At 30.4% G+C, this 21,070-nt stretch overlaps 5 protein-coding genes across 6 annotated transcripts; 1 reads left to right on the top strand and 4 right to left on the bottom strand.

Moving 5' to 3' along the window:
• Nucleotides 1–5,637: 5,637 nt before the first annotated feature.
• On the bottom strand, nt 5,638–8,235 carry Alas (5-aminolevulinate synthase). The gene is made up of 5 exons (XM_027345949.2): nt 7,501–8,235; nt 7,299–7,445; nt 6,960–7,179; nt 6,237–6,906; nt 5,638–6,182 (listed from the first exon to the last, which is right to left on the bottom strand). Exons 1-5 carry the CDS (start codon nt 7,760–7,762, stop codon nt 5,730–5,732), a joined length of 1,752 nt encoding a protein of 583 aa, XP_027201750.2. The 5' UTR covers nt 7,763–8,235; the 3' UTR covers nt 5,638–5,729.
• A 370-nt stretch (nt 8,236–8,605) lies between these two features.
• LOC113795748 (uncharacterized) lies at nt 8,606–12,392 on the bottom strand. Its single transcript, XM_075824508.1, has 8 exons — nt 11,835–12,392; nt 10,361–11,767; nt 10,271–10,302; nt 10,139–10,211; nt 9,931–10,076; nt 9,489–9,871; nt 8,954–9,404; nt 8,606–8,880 (listed from the first exon to the last, which is right to left on the bottom strand). The coding sequence occupies exons 1-8, from the start codon at nt 11,998–12,000 to the stop codon at nt 8,809–8,811; spliced, it is 2,730 nt and encodes a 909-aa protein (XP_075680623.1). The 5' UTR covers nt 12,001–12,392; the 3' UTR covers nt 8,606–8,808.
• A 521-nt stretch (nt 12,393–12,913) lies between these two features.
• Nucleotides 12,914–14,831, bottom strand: Rap1 (RAS oncogene family member Rap1). The gene is made up of 6 exons (XM_027346030.2): nt 14,689–14,831; nt 14,378–14,625; nt 14,273–14,291; nt 14,105–14,211; nt 13,760–14,044; nt 12,914–13,708 (listed from the first exon to the last, which is right to left on the bottom strand). The coding sequence occupies exons 2-6, from the start codon at nt 14,432–14,434 to the stop codon at nt 13,619–13,621; spliced, it is 558 nt and encodes a 185-aa protein (XP_027201831.1). The 5' UTR covers nt 14,435–14,625; nt 14,689–14,831; the 3' UTR covers nt 12,914–13,618.
• Nucleotides 14,832–15,370: 539 nt separating this feature from the next.
• LOC113795802 (ABC transporter D family member 2-like) lies at nt 15,371–18,957 on the top strand. 2 transcript variants are annotated; one of them, XM_027346026.2, is made up of 3 exons: nt 15,371–15,484; nt 16,412–18,503; nt 18,553–18,957. In XM_027346026.2, the coding sequence occupies exons 2-3, from the start codon at nt 16,950–16,952 to the stop codon at nt 18,904–18,906; spliced, it is 1,908 nt and encodes a 635-aa protein (XP_027201827.2). In that variant the 5' UTR covers nt 15,371–15,484; nt 16,412–16,949; the 3' UTR covers nt 18,907–18,957. The 2 variants fall into 2 exon arrangements, with proteins under 2 accessions (XP_027201827.2, XP_075680716.1); XM_075824601.1 differs by having other exon boundaries at nt 15,374–15,484; nt 16,394–18,503.
• On the bottom strand, nt 18,680–20,622 carry LOC113795804 (putative serine protease F56F10.1). The gene is made up of 3 exons (XM_075824731.1): nt 20,130–20,622; nt 19,598–20,073; nt 18,680–19,539 (listed from the first exon to the last, which is right to left on the bottom strand). The coding sequence occupies exons 1-3, from the start codon at nt 20,543–20,545 to the stop codon at nt 18,929–18,931; spliced, it is 1,503 nt and encodes a 500-aa protein (XP_075680846.1). The 5' UTR covers nt 20,546–20,622; the 3' UTR covers nt 18,680–18,928.
• Nucleotides 20,623–21,070: the final 448 nt, after the last annotated feature.

The raw sequence follows: 21,070 nt of genomic DNA, 5'->3' as shown, positions 1-21,070 counted from the left end.
ATAAGCACCTCTCATTTGCTGTAATTTAAATTTTGGCTTGTTTTACTTAAAACTCGACTTAAACCCGAAGGCATAAATTGTTTCAACAGAAAATTGGGGGCAATGCCATCGACACACACAGAAAAAAAACTATTAACGGAAGATACGACCAATAACAATATCATCCAAAAATAACCCAGCCAAAAAACAAAAATCGGCCAAATCACCATCTTTGAAGAAAAAATCACATGTGTGTAGCGCGCTCGTGCCATTCACCATCATCAAACACAACTTGGTTTCTTTTCTTTATCACTATTATCGGTCAAAAATTTTCTTTTGCAAGTAAATAAATATAAAACTTGGCTCAATTTAAATTCAAAGCTAATGACCAAACAAAACAAGAAAAAAGCAGCTGCACGCGTGCCAGAAACACGTACCGCTTTTTTTTCTTTTTGATTTTCGAAAGAAAGACACATGCCACATGGCAAGTGGCAAATACGACGACCCTGCATATAAGACAACTGTATGTCTGCTTGGTTGACTGAATGACTGACGGTGGTGAATAGAAGAATTCACCGTATGAAAAACCTAGCTAAGTTTTTGTTACCTTGAGTCTTGGACCATTTTACCTGCTTCGAACAAACATGTCATATGTTTTTTCTGTGCAAAATGCACTCTTTCAGTTCAAAAGTTTTTTGTTCTGGAGAGGGGGTATACTGTTAAAAAATTTGAAAATTATCTACGTTCAATAATGATAATAATGGCAGATCTTTTTTGTTGTTGGGAAAAACACCTTGTGTTTCAATCTTGTGTTCCATATGTTCGATTTTTGTGTTTGAAAAAAATCATCATCATTATTAGTATTAGTCTACAGGTATCCGGGATATTAAACAAAAAAATAGGTACCGTTTCTCTGTTATGAGCCATGTGTTTCCTTTCTTTTCTGATTGGGCACGTGCTGATCTTACTTTTTTGAAATTCAACGTCAGAAAACGACAGACATTTTGCACGCGTTCATTTCATTCAACTTATTTCAAACTTTTTCTTTTTGTTGATGATTTACTTGCTTGCTTCACACTTGGCCAGGTGAACGATTTGCCCAAACGAATCAGGAAAAAAACCAGGGCAGGTTTTCATATTGCTCGTTTTTGTCAAACAAAACAAAAAACGAAAGATTTTTTCAAATAGAGAAAACGCGTGCAACAAATCAAGTACGGTACGCGCTCAGCAGTTCAATATTCATTGAGATTTGAATATTTTTTTCAGCCAAACCATTGTTGCAAATGGATAATGTTTCTATGATGAAAATTTCACCAGGTGTTTCAGACAATCAATGATGATCATGATTATGATTCAATCAAAACTAAAATTAATCAAAACTTTTAATGATTAATTTCAGTTGAAACAAAATACCATTGATAATGATGCGTTTGTGTGTTAATTTATTCATGAGAAAAAGATGATCCATCCATTGTTTTTTGACGTTCAATTAATCAATATGTGGCACACATATGGTTGATTTGAATATCATCCACAAAAAATGATTCAAATTGGCATATTGTCTGTTTTGTGTGAAAATATTTTTATTATTAACATCCACGTAAAACATTTATATGGTGGGAATTTTTATTTATTTATTTCATCGTTTGGAATATTTTTAATGGGATTCTGAATTCTTCGGTCCATCATGTGAACCAAATAATATGACCCACCAGCAAAACCAGCAGCAGCAGTGTTTATATTCTCACTTGATGGAAATTATGGGAAATTTTTTTCTGGTTTGATAATGGTGGTGAAAACCAAACCTGAATCGAATTTGTCTATGTGAAACTCATTAATTCAACAGGCATATTATCCGATCCCGAATTATATCAATATAGCGAGAGAAAAAAAAACAATTTTGGATCATTTCAAACAAGCACACCAGTTCCCAGATTCCTAATTGTTATTATAAATGAAATGAATTTGTTTTGGTGGGAAAAATAGTAAAAATTTGGACCGTGTGAATCATGTTTTGGATCAAACAACAGATTCGTTGTGCGGTGCGCGTGTGTGCTTTGTTGTTTGAATGTGATGAATCCGAAAAGCACGAGAGAGGAACTAAAAAACCGTTATAAACCGTTAGGAATGATCAGATGAATGAATGAAATGGAAAATCTAACTTTGTTTTCAGTCGAAATCCAATAATGTTGCGTGTGAATTTGTAATGATGATGAATATAACTATAGTGTATGTGTGCAACCAACGATTCTAATAAAACTATGGGGCCATTCAACCATGGTCAATCAAACTAGCAAACATTTATCGGCTGGTTTAATTTTCGGTTAGATTTTTGTTTTGCTATAATATCTGAAAGGTGCATTACTTTGATGATGGTTATAGTGATTCTTTGGTGTTTTGGTTTTTCCAACAAAAAAAATTCATTTTGTCAGCAAAATTCTTTTGCAAACCAGACCAAAAAAAAGAAACATTTTCCAAACAAAAAGATTGAAATTAGAAACTGTCATTATCCGCCGGATACATATGGCTTGGAGAACAACAACAAGTGACCAAAACAAAAAAAAAGAAAGTTTAAAAGTCAAAAATGAACCAGAAAATAAATTTGGAAAAACAAAACCCTTACAGACAATATCAAGACCATATCTTTATCTGTATCTTTGTCTGTCTGTATTTTTTTCTTGTTGACCGTCTGTGTATAAAATGACACCACCATCATTGGAAAGTAACCATATTTGATGGGGCAATGGAGGAGGTTAGGTCAATTTCCTTACGATATTTTTTTCCGTTCCGTTCAGTTCAGTTTCATTTCATTTCAGGTCAATCACAATGATGACCCTTAGGGTCATAAACATATTGCACGTGTCCAAAGGCAGATGTTTTCTGTTGGACTTTTATAGAAATGAAAAAAAAAGAAGGAAAAAATGGACGACGCGTGCCTCATCCTCATCGGTGTCACGATCTTTCTTTTTTGTGAAATGAAACATATTTTTTGTTGAAATTGAAAAAACCCGATACACGAGATGATGATGTGAGAGGTCACCATCATGATCAGATGATCCAAATGTAATGTCCAATATGAATCCAGCGTTTGTTTTATCTAGAACAATTTTCTGTTAATGACAGTGATTTTTTCGAAAAATGGTGATAATGTTGTGTAAATGGATTTTAGTTTTTTTGAGAAAATATGCGAAACGAATTTGTGAAATGAAAGCGAAATTTCATAATGAATTAATGAAAGTCCATTAAGTTGTTGATCCAGTAATGTTGGTTGAGAAAATTGTTTTGAATTTTCTATGATAGGGGTTTCACACTAGCAGCAATGTGAATGAAATATTTCAAATGCAATATTTCACTACATTTCAGCCTTATGGACTGAAATATTTCAATGAAATATTTCACAGCAATATTGCTGTAGTGTGAAACCCCTATGAAACTTATTAGTATTATGACCTCTCTTTCTCTCTCAACATTGTTTAAACATAACCGAATTGCGAGAACCTGCTGCTGTTGCTGCTTTTCGATTCGACGGCTGTTTTTGGTGAAAAGCAACCAGCCAAATGTTTGCAAAAGGTGAATGCAACAACAACAACAACAAATCTAACGCGTGCACAACATTTGATGATTATGATTATAACGATGATGATGAAAAGAAAAGAACGCGGCAACAAATGCTGTTTTTGCCAATCACCATCATCAACATTATCAACAACAGAGTCGCGTGCCATCAATACAGAAACGAAACGTTGTAACGATAAGTGCTGCTGCTGCTTGTGCATACACACGAGCCACAGTTAAGCAAGTTTGGTTTGTTAAATTTTTCTTTGGTTAGTTCGATTCAATTCAATTCAGAAAAAATTATTTTTATGAAAACAAAATTTGGACCGCACCTGCCTGCTGTTGTTGTTGAATGCTGAATGTGTTTGCTTGGATTTCTTTCTTCCTCTCTTTCTAACATAACAATATTTACCGTAGTTTTTCCCCTTCACATCTTCGAAATGTGTAATTGTTGCACCCAAAAAAGTGTCCAATTTTGGTTCTGGTGGATTTTTTCCGTTTCATTCAGTTCCAAAATGATCCAACAGCCATTATCCATTATCCTGTGTCGGTGTACTTTATGGCTTTTATTCATTCATTTTTTCCATCAAATAAATAAACAAGATGCCCTGGAAGAACCTAGCCTTAGTTTAATCAACAACCAACCAATCATCATTCTATACTACCAAAGAGAGAGGTTAGCGACACGAGCCAACATTCATTTTGGGGAAAAATCTCCTGATGATGATCCATAGAAAACAAGCAAGCTGCTGCACGCGTCACTTTTTCTTTTTTTTTGTTGTTGTTGTCGATCATTATTGGACATACGTTGTTGCCCCACTAAAAAAACTTTTCCCCTTAATTTTTCAAATAAAGCGACCGGTCGGTTTGTTTTTGGGCTGTTAAGCCCTTTCCGCTTAAAGTAGCCTGCCGGTCAGCTTGATATATCAGGTCAGTCAGGTCACCAATCATCATCAAACATTAGATTTTTTTTCGGTTGCTTTTCGTTTCTCTGGTTTGATTTGGTTGGCTCTCTTTCTCTTTACTCTCTATTCAGATCTGATCCAAATTGATCGATCCAAGGTTGTTGACACAGTGGGTAAACATTGATGATGATGATGAAACAAACAATAATGTTTCAGGATCAAAAAAAATTCTGATAATCAGCCTTCAATTTCGCCTTTATTGACACATGTTGTTGGCATGTCATTAGACATATGTGCTAATAAAACAAAACAAAATTCATAATTAAACGCTTGATCAAACAGGTTTTTGGCCAGCCAAAAAACCGTGCCAAAAAGAAATCTTCTTCTTGGTCATTTTTCTGATGATAATGATTATGGATACCATAGTAACATGTCTGATGTTGTTATCTTTTATTTTAAATAAATTCAAGACATATGGACAAAATAACATTTATGCAATATACCGTTGTTGTTGGGTTATGATAATGATGATAATAAATTACCAAAGCAAGAAAAAACTTTGAATATCTATTATGGATAACATATGGATAGCTTTTTTTGATGAAGCTAAACGGATGATTCCATCAATTTTGAATTTTTAAGAATCACTGGGCTGGAAAACTGATTGAATAACTGTGTGCAACTCAACAGACAAGCTGCTCATCATCATTCGACAATGATGATGATGATGATGGAAAGCAACAACAATCAAATTAACACGTGTTGTACAATTCTATTCTGCTCTGATCCAATCGATCCATTCATTTCGATTGATTTGAAAATAATCATCATTATTTTTGTCTAGATATTTCGATGACACGCGAATGGTTTTCTTTTCAATGATGATAATCACCATAATCATTAGAGAGATATTACCAATCTATAATTGATGGTGGGTAATGGTCCTCATTTTTTTTCTCTTTCTCGCTATTTAGCCATTAATTAGACCTACATGTTATCTGTCATTACATTGATGATTCCTTCGATTGCTACACCTGCTTTTTTCGTTTGGTTGAGGCCGAATTCAAAAAAAATTTTTTAGCCACGATTTTTTGTCATTTTATTTTTAAAAAATTCAAATGAAAAATTGAAGAAAAAAATTTAAATTTACAAACGCGCAACAGTTTGCATTTCAAAAATTAGTCATGACATCTAGTGATGGCAGATAAAAATTCAATGACATTTTTATTTATTCAATTTGAAAAAAAATTATAACAAAAATAAGGCTAGTAATAATGTATTTTTTCTTAACTAACATGAAACATATAATGGACATTTCTTATCCATTCCACATGGAAAACTATCCAAATCAATTTTCCAAAGTTTATTGCAGTGTGAACAGGTTGGACTTGTCCAATTTTGTTCGTTCATTCGAAATAATCCGGCACGTTTATAAACTTGAACAAAATCCTCAATAAATCGATCAATCATTTCATATGAATGTAATGGTGATGGTGCAATACGAAGACGTTCTTCACCTTTTCGTACAGTAGGATAATTAATTGCCTGTACATAATGACCATATTGTGCCATCAATTCATTCGATATCCAATTACTTAGATAAGGATTACCAATCGGTATCGGTATTATATGACTTTTACTTGCCAATTGCGGTATACCATATTTTTTCAAACATTGTTTGAAATAGGCAACTTTTTCTTGATGCATTTTTCTAAGCATTTGTCCTTCCGAACTTTTAAGAATCTGGATAGAAAAAATATAAAATTCCTTCAATTCATTCAATTGATTTTCACCAACCTTGATTGCTGTAATAGCACCTTTCAAAACAGTTGGCGGTAATGATGTTGTGAATATAAAACCAGCAGCATATGAACGAATCATATCGATTAGATTACGATTACCGGCAATATAACCACCGACATTACCATAAGCTTTACCCAATGTGCCGGAAATAATATCCATTTTATCGACAACATCATCACGTTGACCAATACCAGCACCATATTTACCATACAAACCAACAGCATGCACTTCATCAACAAATGTTAGGGCATTATAACGATGTGCAACATCACACAATTGTTCAACTGGTGCAATATCACCAGTCATCGAATGAACAGTTTCGAATGCAACGATTTTCGGTGCCGAATAATCAACAGTTTTCAATAATTGCTCCAAATGTATTGGATCACAAGTACGAAATATATGCTTTGGTGCACCACTATTACGAATGCCTTGTATCATTGATGCATGATTACCGGCATCGGAAAATATATGACAACCTGGTAATAATTTTCCCAATGTAAACAATGTTGAATCATTAGCAACAAAACAAGATGTAAATATCAGTGCCGATTCTTTATCATGCAAGCGAGCCAATTCTTCTTCCAATTCATAATGACATGGTGTGTTACCGGATATATTTCTTGTACCACCACTACCTGAACCATATTTTTCAACAGCATCACTATTAACATTATAAAAGTTAATAATAATCCTATAAAAATGAACATATCTTACATAATAGCTTGTTTAACTTCAGGATGTGTAGTAATGCCCATATAATCATTTGAACACCAAACTTGTATTTGTTTATCATTATTGCCGTTATTTTCGCTAAATTCTTTTGCATATGGAAAATTTTTAGCATCCCTTGCTACTTTTTTAAATATGCGATAACTATGATCTTTTTTCTTTTTCATTATTTGTTCAACAAAAAAACGTTCATAATGAAATTCATCTATATAGTTATCGAAAGGAAAAAAGATTTTCATTAGGAAATATTAATGCATCATCATCAAATAACAATCGTGTTATCATCATCATCACATGTGTACCCGAAAAAACAGACAAACTTACTTTTAACATTGGCCATTGTATTTTTCACCTCACAAATATCCTGTACAACATTGTCACTTGCTTTCTGTAATGTTGGCTTGAAAATATCGAAAAATGGACATTGGGATGGATCACCTTCCATGTTAGTGTTGGTGTTTGGATGATTTTCTATGAAATTGGAAAAAATCCAATCAATTATTGTTTTTGTTTGATTGATACATACTTGGTTTTGAATGATGTTTTTGAAGATCATAAACTTGTGGATCATGATCATCACTTGTTGCTGGATTAGCATTTGTAGCCATTTGTTGTTGAAAACGTTGTGGTTGGTCCATTGGATGATTAAAATCAGATGATAATAATCTTGTAGACATATGTGGACATTTGTTTAAAAAATTATTCATTAAAACATTAGAATAATTATTCAAAAATGATAATGAAAATTTATTTAAAAATGGACATTTGGTTGCTGTTAATTTGGCCATTTTCTTTCGTCTTCTGTGCAGTTTTCAAATGATTCAGAAAAGTTAATAATTTTTTTTCGAAACTGTGAATTACACGAAACTAAAATCAAATTAAATATGAAATGAAAAACTTGTTCTTTAATTTTTATAAATTTTTAGTCGTCGTCGTCGGATGAGAGTAACTTTTCGATCGTATCACATCATATCACACACACATATATGTAGAGCACACACATCAAATTTCAAATCATTCCACCATCAACATTTTCGCTATAAATATGATGATTGTAGGATTTTTGTTGCTGTTTCTGTTTTATAATATTACGAAATTTCATTTCATTTTTCTTCGTACAAAAATAGTGCAAAAATTGAGAACAAGTAACAAATTTAATTTATTTATAAGGCAAACACAGAGCAAATGATTTTGTTGTTGTTGTTGCTGAGTGATTTTTTTGCACTTTTTCAAAGGAAAATCATATGAAATTCTGCAATCTCTTACGACAATCAATTGGGAAAAATATCGATTTTTTCCAAGATATTTTCTTATGAAAAAAAGATATGTAAAAAACTAGACTGTTTGAAATCTTCGAACGATTCGAAAAATTCAGGATTTTATCTAGCGCCAAGATAAAATGAAGCAAAAGAAAGATAGAAAAAACCAGTCGATAGCAGTAAATAATCCAATCATCATGATGATAATGTTGACTAAATCAAATCAAGTATGATATACATGTACATTGAGAATGAATGAATTTTTTTCTCCTCAACACAGATAATAACACTGAGGAGAAACAAACTGTTATCGTCATCATCCTTCATTTGATTTTTGAAATTTTTTTTCGCTTTCAAAAAAATTTGAATTAATTATTTTTTCAAAAAATCCAATAACTTTATTTTTCCAAATAGATTCGATCGACGGATAGATAGATTTGTTAGTGTGTTTTTTGGCACAAAATTTCGTCAGTTAAAGCAAAAAGAGTTCGATGATTCTGGTTTACATACATAGTTTAGATATTTTAAATTATTGCAAAACAAAACAAACAAACAAAATTTCTAAATACAAAAATTCATAATCTCCAATTATTATAGTGATTTGGATATCTTTCCTTTTCATTGCGTAAAGCATTGATAATTGAATCCTGAATTGAAACGAAAAGAAAAAGGAAAAAAATCAAAATTTTGAATTTGACAAAAAAAACAAATGAAACATACTTTATTTGATAATTGTGATGATTCAATTTCTTTAATTTGTTCATCCAAATTGATTGTGGCTGAATTTGTTGCTGATCTTGTAGCATTATTATTATTGTTATTGACCGAATTTGATCCATTATTATGATTATTGGTATTACCTGCATTACCAACAACTAAACCCATTGTACTGGCCGATTTTGAATGTCGTGCCGAAGTTACATTTTGCGTAAAACGTAATGTTTTCTGTAATACAGCATCTCTATCATCCGAATGTTTTTGCAAAACATTAATGATTGTTTCTTTTTCGGCCAGTTTAAAATTTAAATCTTTCAATTGACTTTCAAGTTCAGCACATTTTCTATTGGCAATATGTATCTCATCCATATGTTTTAAACGTTCATTACGTGCTTCGGCAATCAATTTTTCACTTTCATGCGATGTACGTTCCAATGCGGCAATTTTCGCATCTCTATTAAATTATCAAAAAGAAAAAAAATCAATCAATCAATATTGTCAATGTAATTCAAATAACTAAAATGTTCAAATAACATACTTTGGTGCTGAAGCTGCACTAACTTCAATCGATCTTAATGTATTTTCTTCAAGATATTTTTGTTCCCATTTCGAAACTTCAGCTTCAAGATCGATAATCTTTTTTTCATAATTAACGATCGATGCCTTCAATGTATCTATTTCATCGATTGAATTTGCTGTTGTCGTTGAAGATTGTTGCTGTTGTTGATTGTTGGTTATTGTGGATCCATCATTACCATTTTGATTATTAGCATGTATATTTTTATATTTTTCCAATTCTTTTTCCAGATAAGTACGTATGCGTTTTTCCATTTGCAGCCGTCTTTCATTGGTTGATTGTAAATTGGATAAAGCTTTTTCAAGGAATAATGTTTTCTCTTCCCATCCTTGTTTGGCACGTAACTATTTTCCAAAAAAGAAAAGTAATGAATCAATTTTGTTCATTTGTTTTGTTCACTCACTTCATTCTCAAGGGTCATAATATTGTTTTGCGCATTAATCAATGCCGTATCTAATATTTCAATATGATTTCGTTGTTCTTGTAATGTCAATCGTTGTGCTTCTAATTCAATTTCTTGTCTTTCTTTATAATTAATCAATTCTTTATCTGTCAAAGTGGAAATTTTTCAAAAAAATGTCAATCAATGGATTTCCTTTGATATAACTTACTTTTCATCAACAGATAAGAAATTAATGTTCCTCTTTTATTCAGTTCTTTTTCAAAATCAGATTCTTCATAATTCTACAATGATAATGAAAACAATTAATAAAAATCAGATCAAATCAATCGAAAAAAAATACCGATTTTTTCGTGCCATTCGAATCCAACCGTTCTATATTTTTTCAAACAAAAAAAATTAATAAGAAAAAATCCAAAATAGAAACACATACCTTGAAGAGATTTATTTTGTTTTTGTAATTTTTTCACTTCAATCTCCAATTTATATCTAGCTTCACGTTCAAATTTTTCCTTTTTTTCCGAACTTTGCATCAATTCATCATATGACCGATAGATTTTTTGTATTTCTGATTCTACTTTTTGAAATTTTTGTATCTTTTTGTAGCATGAATCCAATTCATTTCGTAATTGTGTATTTTCCAGCAATAATAAATCAATGGTATGATGATGTTGTTGTTGTTGATGATAATGATTTGATTTATTCAAATTGATTTGATGATGAAATGAACCGGTATGATTATTACGATTATTATTAACAATCAAAGCAGCAGATGCTGGTGTTTGAATCAAATCCTCATCGGAAAATTTTGATAAATCTGGATGTGAACGTGATATTGAAAATCTTTCCAGTGATTTTTGACCAACTCCATCATTCATTTGATGATGAAATGATGTTGCGTTTGCGGTTGTTGTCGCCAGATTACAAGATTTTTCATATTGATGTTGAATATTTGAATTCGGTATCAATGCAGATGATGCGGATGAAAGAGGTAGATTATTATTATCAACAACAAGATTATCCAGATTAAAATTTTTAAACATTAAGGAATCATCTTTTTTCAGTGAATTAAGGTAATCATTTAGCATTGGTTGTTGAAGATTAATTGCAGCAGCAGCTGATTGATTGTTGTTCGGGTTCATCATATTATCATTTGTTGTTGTTGTTGTTGGTGATGATGACTGAAATTTTATCACAGAATCATTATTATTATTATTATTACTATTGATAAATAGCTGTGGATTACATGCAGCAATAGAATTGATGGATGTTGTTTTAGTTGCAGTCGATGATGCTGTTGTTGTTGTTGTTTGTTGATAATCAGGTGATGAATTAAGATAGTTAACATTATTATTAAATTTTAATAAATTAATATTCGAATATGGGTTATCGTTATCATTATTGATCATTAATTTGATAAAATTATTGTTATTATTATTAGTGTTTAAACTTAATAATTGATTTTGATTGTCGATAAAATTGATTGATTGATTAAGAATCGAATGATAATCATTTGTTGCGGTTGTCGATGTTGGTGTTGTTGTTGATTGTTGATCATAAAAATATGGCAATAAATAAGAATTGATCGATTGATTTAATGAATTATTTCCATGTATAATCAATGTATTATTAGTTAATGTTGATGATTGTGATTTGGATTGTGAATGATAATCAATATCGGAAAATGTTTCTTCACCTTGTGGTTCTTGTCGAATTGTTGTTTTCAGTACATAATGTTCTTCAGCAGATAAATTTTCCGTCGATGTTGATATATCTGTTTCGCTACCAGATGATGTTGTTGTTGTTTGCGATGGCTGTTGCTGTTGTTTTACCGTATAATCTATGATGAGAAAATAAAATTTGTTGGGTTGCAATCATCAATTTTGGCTATAAAGTGAAAAACTTACTTGAATAAATTTCATTACCATTCATCATATGAATGGTGGTATTTTTAATCGGATTTTTTGTTCGATCAACAATCATTTGTTGTTGTTGTTGGGATTTTTGTTGTTGTTGTGATTGTAATTGACACGTGTTGTTGTTGGTGATATTTCTATTCATCATCATCATCATTTTTTGTTTATTTTTTTTCAAAAACGATTGATTGATTGGGAAATTAATTGTTTTTGTTGTTATTCATTCATTCATCACTCATAATCAATTCAAAATAATGTCAAGAATTTAGCAGAGAATCTCTATTTTGTTTTTTTTGATTGAAAGTTTTGAGAGCGCGCATCACAATAATAACAACAAATTGCCGAATCTTTGAATGGGGAATACATACAAAAATATTTTTGGAGAGGAGAATATTATCCATTGAAACAGCAGCAGCAGCTGCCACACACACACACCACTTGATGGCTCATCATCATTGTCGGTTTTTTTTGTTCCCACATTGAATAAAGTTGTAGTCACAATTCAACACACTATAATTGGAAATAACGTGTGTGCATGATTGTGACCATTACCATTGTGTATGAGAGAAAAAAGAAAAAAGAATGTTTGGAATGTGGGTGGATCGAAAGTAGAAAAAACACGACACTCTTTTTGCACCAATTTTTGTCTAAAACAAAACACAAAAATGTTTTAAAAATATAAATCTCCTGTCATCATAATGATAATGATGATGATGGCAATGATCCATAGTAAATGTGGTAATGATAATCATCATCATTAATTGTCGCATTCAATTCGATGACATTGCAAATTCCGATTAAAAAGTGCGGAAAATTCACCAAAAGCCAAATACAATCAATCATTTTCAAAAGAGATGAAAATTTTGTTAAATAATTAATTTAATTCAATTTTTAATTATTTATAAATCAATCAAATTTCTTTGCAAACGTTACACAATTCGAAGAAAAAAATCTTTAAAATTAATTATTTAAAAAGAAAATTATTAAAGTGATGTGTTTTGAAAAGTTTTTTCTGATATTTTTTCATTTAGGTGTTTGTCATGTGTTTGATATATATTCTACAAATTGGATTCTCTTTCATTTTTTTTTTTTTTTTTTTTTGGTTTTTGTGTCAATCTCCAACCTTTTCCAGTTTTTTCGCCGTTTTAAAAAATTTCAAAAATAAATAAAATGTTTTCGGAAAAAAGAACAGAATTTTCTGAAATTTTGGCTTTTTCTTTGAATGAATGAATGTGTTTAGGATATTTTGGATTAATTTTGTTTGAAAAAAATAAAATAAAATGTTTTCACAATTTCCAATGCAATGTGTGTGTGAGAGTGGAAAAATTTAAAATTGATAATGAAAAAAAAGAAAGAAAAAATTTACAAATAAAGAAAAAGTTTGATGAATTGACATTGACATTGAATGAATGCACACACACAAAACGGGAAAAAACAAAAAATATAAGTGTCAAGTGTGTATGTCTTTGTATGAAGCAAAAACAGGTGATGACGATGATGAATTCAAAAAACAATTTGATAATTTTGAAAAAGAAATTAAGCTTATAACCAATTTTATAATATAGGCGATGGGGTTATGTCTGTGAAATGTTGTTTGATTTTGTCATTTTTCATCTTATTTTCACTTTTTTGTTACGTTTTGAAATGATGAATGAATTTTATTTATAAATTGAAAAAATTCAGGATAAAATTGATGATTTTGGCGGTGTTTTTTTCTTTACTCGTTCCTTCATAAAAAGATTCTCTATGGTTTTCGTTCGTTTCGTACATGTCTTTTACAGAATATTACATTTACTTTTGCGTGGTGGTTTTTGCTTTTTTTCCGGATTTTTTCGATTTATTTGCCTAACAAGATCATTGAAAATCTAAAGGAAAATTATAAAATGAACAGAATAATAATTATGATAGAAACATACTTCATTAACATTAATTTTGGCTTTAGCGGATGATTCCAGAAATGCACAATTACTAAACGAACGTGCTAGATTGGCACCTTGATCTTTACCAACAACACGTTCATCTTCAAGATCGCATTTATTACCAACCAATATCATTGGTACATCATCAGTATCTTTAACACGTAATATTTGCTCACGAAGATCTTGTAAATCATTGAATGTAGATTGTGCTGTTATGGAATAAACTAATACAAATCCTTGACCATTTTTCATATATAGATCACGCATTGCTGTAAATTGTTCCTGTAAAATCAACATTTTCAATATGCATTACAATTCATCATAAGGGCAAATTCAACTTACCGTTCCGGCTGTATCAAGTATTTCAAGCATACATTGTTGGCCATCAACTTCAACTTGTTTACGATAACTATCTTCAATTGTTGGATCATATTTTTCAACAAAAATTCCTATCAAATCAAATTCATTGAATATTACTATTTTTAAAAAATAAAAAAACAAAGCAATTACCTTGCACAAACTGGACAGTCTGTTATGTGGATGATGAAATCAGAAAAACAAAAAAATAATTAAAAATAATCAAAATTAAAAAATCTAATCACTAATGAAACTTACAAGTGCACTTTTACCAACACCACCCGAACCAAGAACAACAATCTTATATTCTCTCATTGTTTTCAATTAATTAATTATCAGTTAAATAATTTAGTTTTTTTATAAATACAACTTATCAACAAACAAACGCGATATGGTGGTGATTTTCTTTTGGTTATTATTGATGACCGGAATTCGGAGATTATTAATCAATTTTTAATATCGATGATGATTATTGCAATGTTGAGGTTTTTTGTTTGTTATGCCAACTAAAATACAATAACAAGAGGTAATTGGATGCGAGTTAAAAAAAATTTCAAAAAAATACGAACCATATTTGTCAAAATTTGCCGTTAAATCATTAAATTAATAAATACCCGAAAAAACTTGTTTTTGAAAATCACAATAAAAATGTTGACCAACGAGAATTGAACAACAGAATTAAACAAACAACATCACCAGAATCACATTCGAATAATTCAGGGCAGAATCGTGAAATAAAATATGTTTTTTTCTACAATTATAAAATGATTATTATGAAAAAGGAAATCGATGTCGATGATGATGAATATGGATTCCGTTTGGCGTGTATAGTTGTTGATGAAAGAAGGATATGCAGGATTTTTTGTTTGCTGTTTTTTGTCTGTTTTTCCAGCAAAAATTCAAACCAAATAAATCAACAGACACAATAATGATGGTGTAAATGTAGATTTTCAGCTAATGATTATGATAATGTTGTTGTTGATGATTCAGTTCATTTCATCAAATGGTGGCATCAAATGAACGCAATACACACACACAAACATCAAACACCAACACAAAGCACACACTATACACAATGCGAATATATAACCTTAATGCAAAATTCGGTTTTTGCTCGTTTATATTGAAAAAAATGTTGAGGGAGGATTATTATTTGGATGTTGTTTGTTGTTGTCGACGACAATAGAGCGAAAAACACAGACTTGTTGTTGTTGCTGATGGTGGTGATGAATAAGAAATCAACCAAAGAAAAAACAACGTTATTTGGTAAACGAACTTATCTCACGTTATTTATCTATCGTTTGATCGAAAAGAAATGAGAGATTTCGAATCATACGAAATATCATCAAAATACTTACCATTTAGGTAATTTGCTTTTTTTAAATTTGAAAAAAAACGAATTTGATTTTTTTGATTAAATAATATCGGATGTGAATGAGTGAGGGATAAAAATCTACAAAGAAAATCAACATTAACAACAACAACAAATGATTTTGATTGATTTTAGTTTGATAAAATTGGTTTTAAAAAAATCAAATCAGAGCAAAATGCCAAAAAAAACAACTGATATCAAATCAAACCAACAACTATGGAAACACAAAAAAATTTGAAAAATCCAATTTAAAAGAAAAAAAAATTGTTTGTTTTGCTTCGAAAAGAATTATAAAATTGACAATTGATATTAGGTAATAGAAATCAATGTGGCTCACATTTTTTCCTTTTTACCAAACATCACATCACATCGCCATACATGATATGCTCATTTTTTTCAATAACTTTGAGGGGGTGGTGGTGGTAAAGCTATTCAAGTATGGTGTGTGGTGGTGGTGGCTAGGACCTTTCTATGCATGTGTCAGGGTTAGAACCCATTTTTTGGGGGTGGAACGATTTAATGCATTGAAAGGTGCAAACAAAAAGGTGGAGCTTCATTTGGATGATGATCCTGTTGCAAATTTATATTTTAAAAGTAACTCGTTTTTTTCGAAAAAAACTTACACTTTATAAACTTGTTTGTTTTTTGCTGTTCGAATGAAAAACGCATTACGTTCGAAATGATAGTCAAAAAAAAATTACCTTTTCCGTAATTCGAATTCGAATTTTGAGCGCTGTGATTAATGCAAACAAAAACGAAATTTACTGATAATTTTTATTGATTTCTATTGATATTAGTAATTTGTTATAACAATCAAAAATGTTCTTAAATCGAACTTTTATTAAATATATCAAAAATTATTCAATTCTAATAAAAATTAATTCATGTCAATGTGTGTCAAGTTTTTTTTCATTCATTAGCAACCTAACCTCACTTGACAATAAGTCAGTCATGGTCATCAACCTAACCTCACTTGACTATAAGTCAGTCATGGTCATCAACCTAACCTCACTTGACTATAAGTTAGTCATGGTCATCAACCTAACCTCACTTGACTATAAGTCAGTCATGGTCATCAACCTAACCTCACTTGACTATAAGTCAGTCATGGTCATCAACCTAACCTCACTTGACTATAAGTCAGTCATGGTCATCAACCTAACCTCACTTGACTATAAGTCAGTCATGGTCATCAACCTAACCTCATCGAAGTAAAAATCGATATTAAGTTTCTATTTGAAATAAATAGATGGAACTGCTGTAATTTATTGCGCTTGCGTGTATTTTGATTTAAATTGATTTTGTTTTTCTCATCATTTTTATTTTGTTTTGAAGAAACAAAAAATTCATTTTTTCCATTTAATTTCCTCGCAATCAAATGTTGATCATTGATCGATTGCTAAAGCATCGTTATACAACGTATCATCCATCACCATCAAAATATTTAGCGCAAATAGAATGGTTGTGAAGAAGAAATTGAAAGGACATTTAATCAAACATTTTTTTCAAGTTTGGCGCTTATTGATCCTATCTAATAATAATGCAGGTATTTTTAATTTTAAAGATGCCGATAAAGATGATGAAGAAGAAAATCAACAAATCGATCATAAACAACGACAAAAATGTTGGAATTTACAACAACCATATAAATGGACAATAATAAACATTTTATTTTTAATTCTATTATCAATCATTCAAGAGATAATCATCTTTCAAATTGGTTTGATAACAGCACGCTTTTATTATGTATTGTTGTTGAAAGATATTTTCAAATTTTATACACAATTATTATTCACAATGATCCTCGTATTATTTATGTCATTAATTAAATCATTTCGTCAATATGTTTCCACCATAATTGAAATTGAATTTCGTGAACATTTAACTAAATATTTTGTGGATAATTATTTTGAAAACAATAATTATTACTTCTCCAATCAAGCATCATCATCATCAGATGAAGCTAATGTCAATGATCGATCATCATCTGTGCCATTAATAATGAAAAATTTATCCGATCTGGATAATGTTGATCAACGTCTGTGTCAAGATCTATCCAAACTATGTACAGAATGTACAGTGTTTATATCGAAATCAGTGATACTTCCATTTATTGTAGCATATTATTCCTATAAAGTTTTTATTACTGTTGGTTGGTTAGGTGTTTTAATTTGTCTGGCTATATTTTCTATATCGACATTTGTTAATCGATTTTTATTGAATTCAATTGTAAAATGGACATATCTGAAAGAAAAACATGAAGGAATTTATCGTTCCGAGCATATTGTCATTCGAAATAAATGCGAACATATTGCATTTGCCAATATTGAACAACAAACGAAACAAAATCTGTATGGAAAATTTCGTAATTTGCTTTCAATACATGAAAATCTTGCCTTACAACAATTTTATCTGAATTTTTTGACAACAATTTTTGATTATTCTGGTTCAATCATTTCATTCATAATCATATCGATACCATTATTTCAAGGAAAATATGATCAACTAAATGAAGCTGAACTAAGTCGTCAAATATCGGCAAATTCATTCATTTGTTTATATTTGATCAATTGTTTTAGTCGCATTATTGATATAACATCCAATTTTGCCACCATCAATGGTATTGGTTATCGTTTGACTGAGCTTAAATCAGCATTTAAAAATCATCAATCATCATCAGAAAATTTCAGAAAAAATGATGATTTCAATCATGATGATCAACAATTGAATGCAAATCAAAAGGATTTATTCATACAATTTTCCAATGTTTTATCAACAGCAGCAACATTGCCAAAACAACAACAGCAAAAATTCGAACATGAAAATATCAAATTACAAATATTTCGTAATGAAAATTTATTCATAAATAATTCTCGTCAATTACCGATTTGCAAAATGATTAAACAATTATTACCATCACCACAATCGATAATAATCAGATTGGATATTAAAAAATTGACTGATGTCATGTTTATTATGATTGATTCCAATTATGGAGAATTTTTTCTCGAGGTAAGGTTGAAATAATTATTTTAAAAAATTCATCTTTCTCTTTCCATAGAAAATGCTATCCGATCCGATAAAACGTTCAACAATCATATCATATCTAAATGAATATTCATCATTAACAAATTTTCCAATTCAAACCGATCCAAATGATGATAATCTAAATGAACAAATAAAAAATCTTCTGGACAAACAAAAACATTTATTAAATTTTTTAGTTGCATTCATAATTCGACCAAAATTATTAATTATTGAAAATATAACCAAATTATCGTTAATGGATAATTTAATTGATCAAATCTATCAACATTGTCGTTTATTAGGTATAACAATCTTAACAATCAGTGATAATCATAATGATGATGATGATAAATATCTTCAATATCATCATAGATATTTAAAGATTTGATTTTTTTTGTTCGCAAATAAAATTATTGAATAAATTTGCCAATCATTTGTTTGATAACATTTCTTGTTGATTTTAATTCGGATGGATCTTCACTGGAATCCGGATACATATCGGCACAATGTGCAGTCTTTTTCATAACTAATGCTTTGGCAGTGGGATTTAAATCTTCAAGAATACCCAATGCATGCCATGGATCAATCAAACCATTGATGAACATAACATTCGATACAGTAAGATTATAACCACCATAAAAATTATTTGTAAATTGTATGGATTTTTCCAAAAAATTCTTATTAAATTCTGATCCATAAATATCGATACATTGTTTTATGAAAAAATCTAATGGAAAATAATGTCCAAATGGTTGATCATTACGATCGGATGTTTGATAGAAACCAAATTCCGTACAAGTTTGATACACCCATTGTCGAGCACTGGGAACTTCGGTTTTATCAAAATCAACAACCAACATTTTTTTCACATAATCATCATATTTAAATTCCAAACATTCTTGTGATTGAGATTTCAATAGGATTTGATTAACTTTAGCCAAACGATCAGTCGAATTGATATTTGAATTTAAATCTGTCATCACTGAACATAAATCATCGATCGTAATACTTGAACCACCCCTGTCATCAGAGGAATAATTCAATCACAAACAAAAAAATTTTCCAACAAATAATATTTACCTCGAAAGCACGATTATCTTTATTATATTGAACAACACCTTCAAAATTTCCGGCAAGATTGCCGAAAAAATTCGAAACATCCAATGAATTTGTGCCATTGAATGGTGTGCAAAGTTTAAATTTCTTTTCAATTACGGGCCAATTATTTTTCGATTTTATCAATTCGGTCAGATCATCAGTAGCTGATTTGATTTCACGAACACATTTTTTACCCAATGATTCATCGACAACTTTGAGATAATCTTCAAAATCAAGTACGGCTTGTACTGGTGCACTTGATGCAATAGCACCAGCAACTAAATGTGGATATTTCATACGAAACCATGCAGCCAATGAACCTGAATATGATCCACCAAATACAATCCATTTGTGTTTGTTTAATCCATATTTTTCATTGATAAATTCAATGAAATTTGCTGCATCTTGCAATGCTTGTTCACTAGTTAGATATTTAAGATTTTCCGTTGACATGTCCCTTTTTTGGCGGAGAACAATTCAATAGAAAATTAAATCATCACATTGAAAACTTACTGGGTCGGTCTTGATTGGCCATAATAACGATGTTCCAAAAGAATTTGCAATGCTTGATAATGTGGACCATAATTTGTCGCAATTTGTCCTTCTTTGAGCCAAACTGCACTTGCTTCACCTTCACCACCTAATTGTAAAAATATCGGTGAATTCGTATTGCTTCGAATGAACATATCATCGTTGATAAAATATCGCTGTTTCCACGTTAACAAATTGGTTGGATCAAAATGATCCAATTTTTGTTCAAACCATTGTTCTTTAGCAATTGATTCAATTTCGGATTGTTTCAACGTAGTGCGAGGTAAACCCAAAAATCCGTGTTTATCGATTGGACGTCCAAACAATAATCTTCGGGAATAAACAAAATAATCGGCTGATTGAATAAATAACAATGTTATTATCAATAAACAACGCATTTTTCTTTCTGTTTGGCGTATCAATTCGATTCGATTCAAAGAGATGACAAGAAAAAATGATGATCCTCATATTGATGATCAGCGTTTTTAAATGAAAATTTTTCATTTTCTTTATCAAATCTTTTGTTTGTTTATTGAGATAAAAATTGATTACTAATAATTAAATTGAATTGAAATCATCATAATTCAAGTATGTCGTCGTCAATCGCGCAGACATCCGTAAATATGTTATTGTTGTTCAAATCAATAAAACCAATCGATTAAATTAAATTGTTTTTCCAGAAAACAATTTAGAAATTTCCAAAGAAAGATTTTTTCAAAAAAATTTGCACACATTCTATATGAACGGAACCATTTAGTCTGTTGTTGTTGTTGCTGGGACGGCCCATTCGAATATTTTTTTTTTTGTTGTTCGAAATGAATGAACCAACCAACCACACAACGTAGTAGTGCCAGTTTTGGCCAAAAATAAGCAAAAAAAAAAAAAAAAGAAAAAAGCCCTTCGAATCATCCGTGTATCTCGAA

The sequence above is a fragment of the Dermatophagoides pteronyssinus genome, unplaced genomic scaffold, assembly GCF_027571235.1.
Source record: "Dermatophagoides pteronyssinus isolate colony J.1.1.1.1 unplaced genomic scaffold, Derpt_VIB-CSIC_2022.12 sq0001, whole genome shotgun sequence".
NCBI classification, from domain to species: Eukaryota; Metazoa; Arthropoda; class Arachnida; order Sarcoptiformes; family Pyroglyphidae; genus Dermatophagoides; species Dermatophagoides pteronyssinus.
The sequence above is the reverse complement of the archived record's forward strand: the minus strand, read 5'-3'. Positions and strand labels throughout refer to the sequence as shown.

Bases quoted from the DNA above. Each gene is read 5' to 3' on its own strand.
- Alas (XM_027345949.2), bottom strand. From the start codon at position 7,762: ATGGCCAAATTAACAGCAACCAAATGTCCATTTTTAAATAAATTTTCA. The intron at 7,446-7,500 runs GTATGTATCAAT...CCAATTTCATAG, and splicing joins AAAACATCATTCAAAACCAA to AAAATCATCCAAACACCAAC. The intron at 7,180-7,298 runs GTAAGTTTGTCT...ATAACTATATAG, and splicing joins TACAATGGCCAATGTTAAAA to ATGAATTTCATTATGAACGT.
- LOC113795748 (XM_075824508.1), bottom strand. From the start codon at position 12,000: ATGATGATGATGATGAATAGAAATATCACCAACAACAACACGTGTCAA. The intron at 11,768-11,834 runs GTAAGTTTTTCA...TTCTCATCATAG, and splicing joins TGGTAATGAAATTTATTCAA to ATTATACGGTAAAACAACAG. The intron at 8,881-8,953 runs GTATGTTTCATT...GTTTCAATTCAG, and splicing joins CATCACAATTATCAAATAAA to GATTCAATTATCAATGCTTT.
- Rap1 (XM_027346030.2), bottom strand. From the start codon at position 14,434: ATGAGAGAATATAAGATTGTTGTTCTTGGTTCGGGTGGTGTTGGTAAA. The intron at 14,045-14,104 runs GTAAGTTGAATT...TTGATTTTACAG, and splicing joins TACTTGATACAGCCGGAACG to GAACAATTTACAGCAATGCG. The intron at 13,709-13,759 runs GTATGTTTCTAT...ATTTTCCTTTAG, and splicing joins CCAAAATTAATGTTAATGAA to ATTTTCAATGATCTTGTTAG.
- LOC113795802 (XM_027346026.2), top strand. From the start codon at position 16,950: ATGGTTGTGAAGAAGAAATTGAAAGGACATTTAATCAAACATTTTTTT. The intron at 18,504-18,552 runs GTAAGGTTGAAA...CTCTTTCCATAG, and splicing joins ATGGAGAATTTTTTCTCGAG to AAAATGCTATCCGATCCGAT.
- LOC113795804 (XM_075824731.1), bottom strand. From the start codon at position 20,545: ATGCGTTGTTTATTGATAATAACATTGTTATTTATTCAATCAGCCGAT. The intron at 20,074-20,129 runs GTAAGTTTTCAA...CCGCCAAAAAAG, and splicing joins GGCCAATCAAGACCGACCCA to GGACATGTCAACGGAAAATC. The intron at 19,540-19,597 runs TAAATATTATTT...CCTCTGATGACA, and splicing joins AGATAATCGTGCTTTCGAGG to GGGGTGGTTCAAGTATTACG.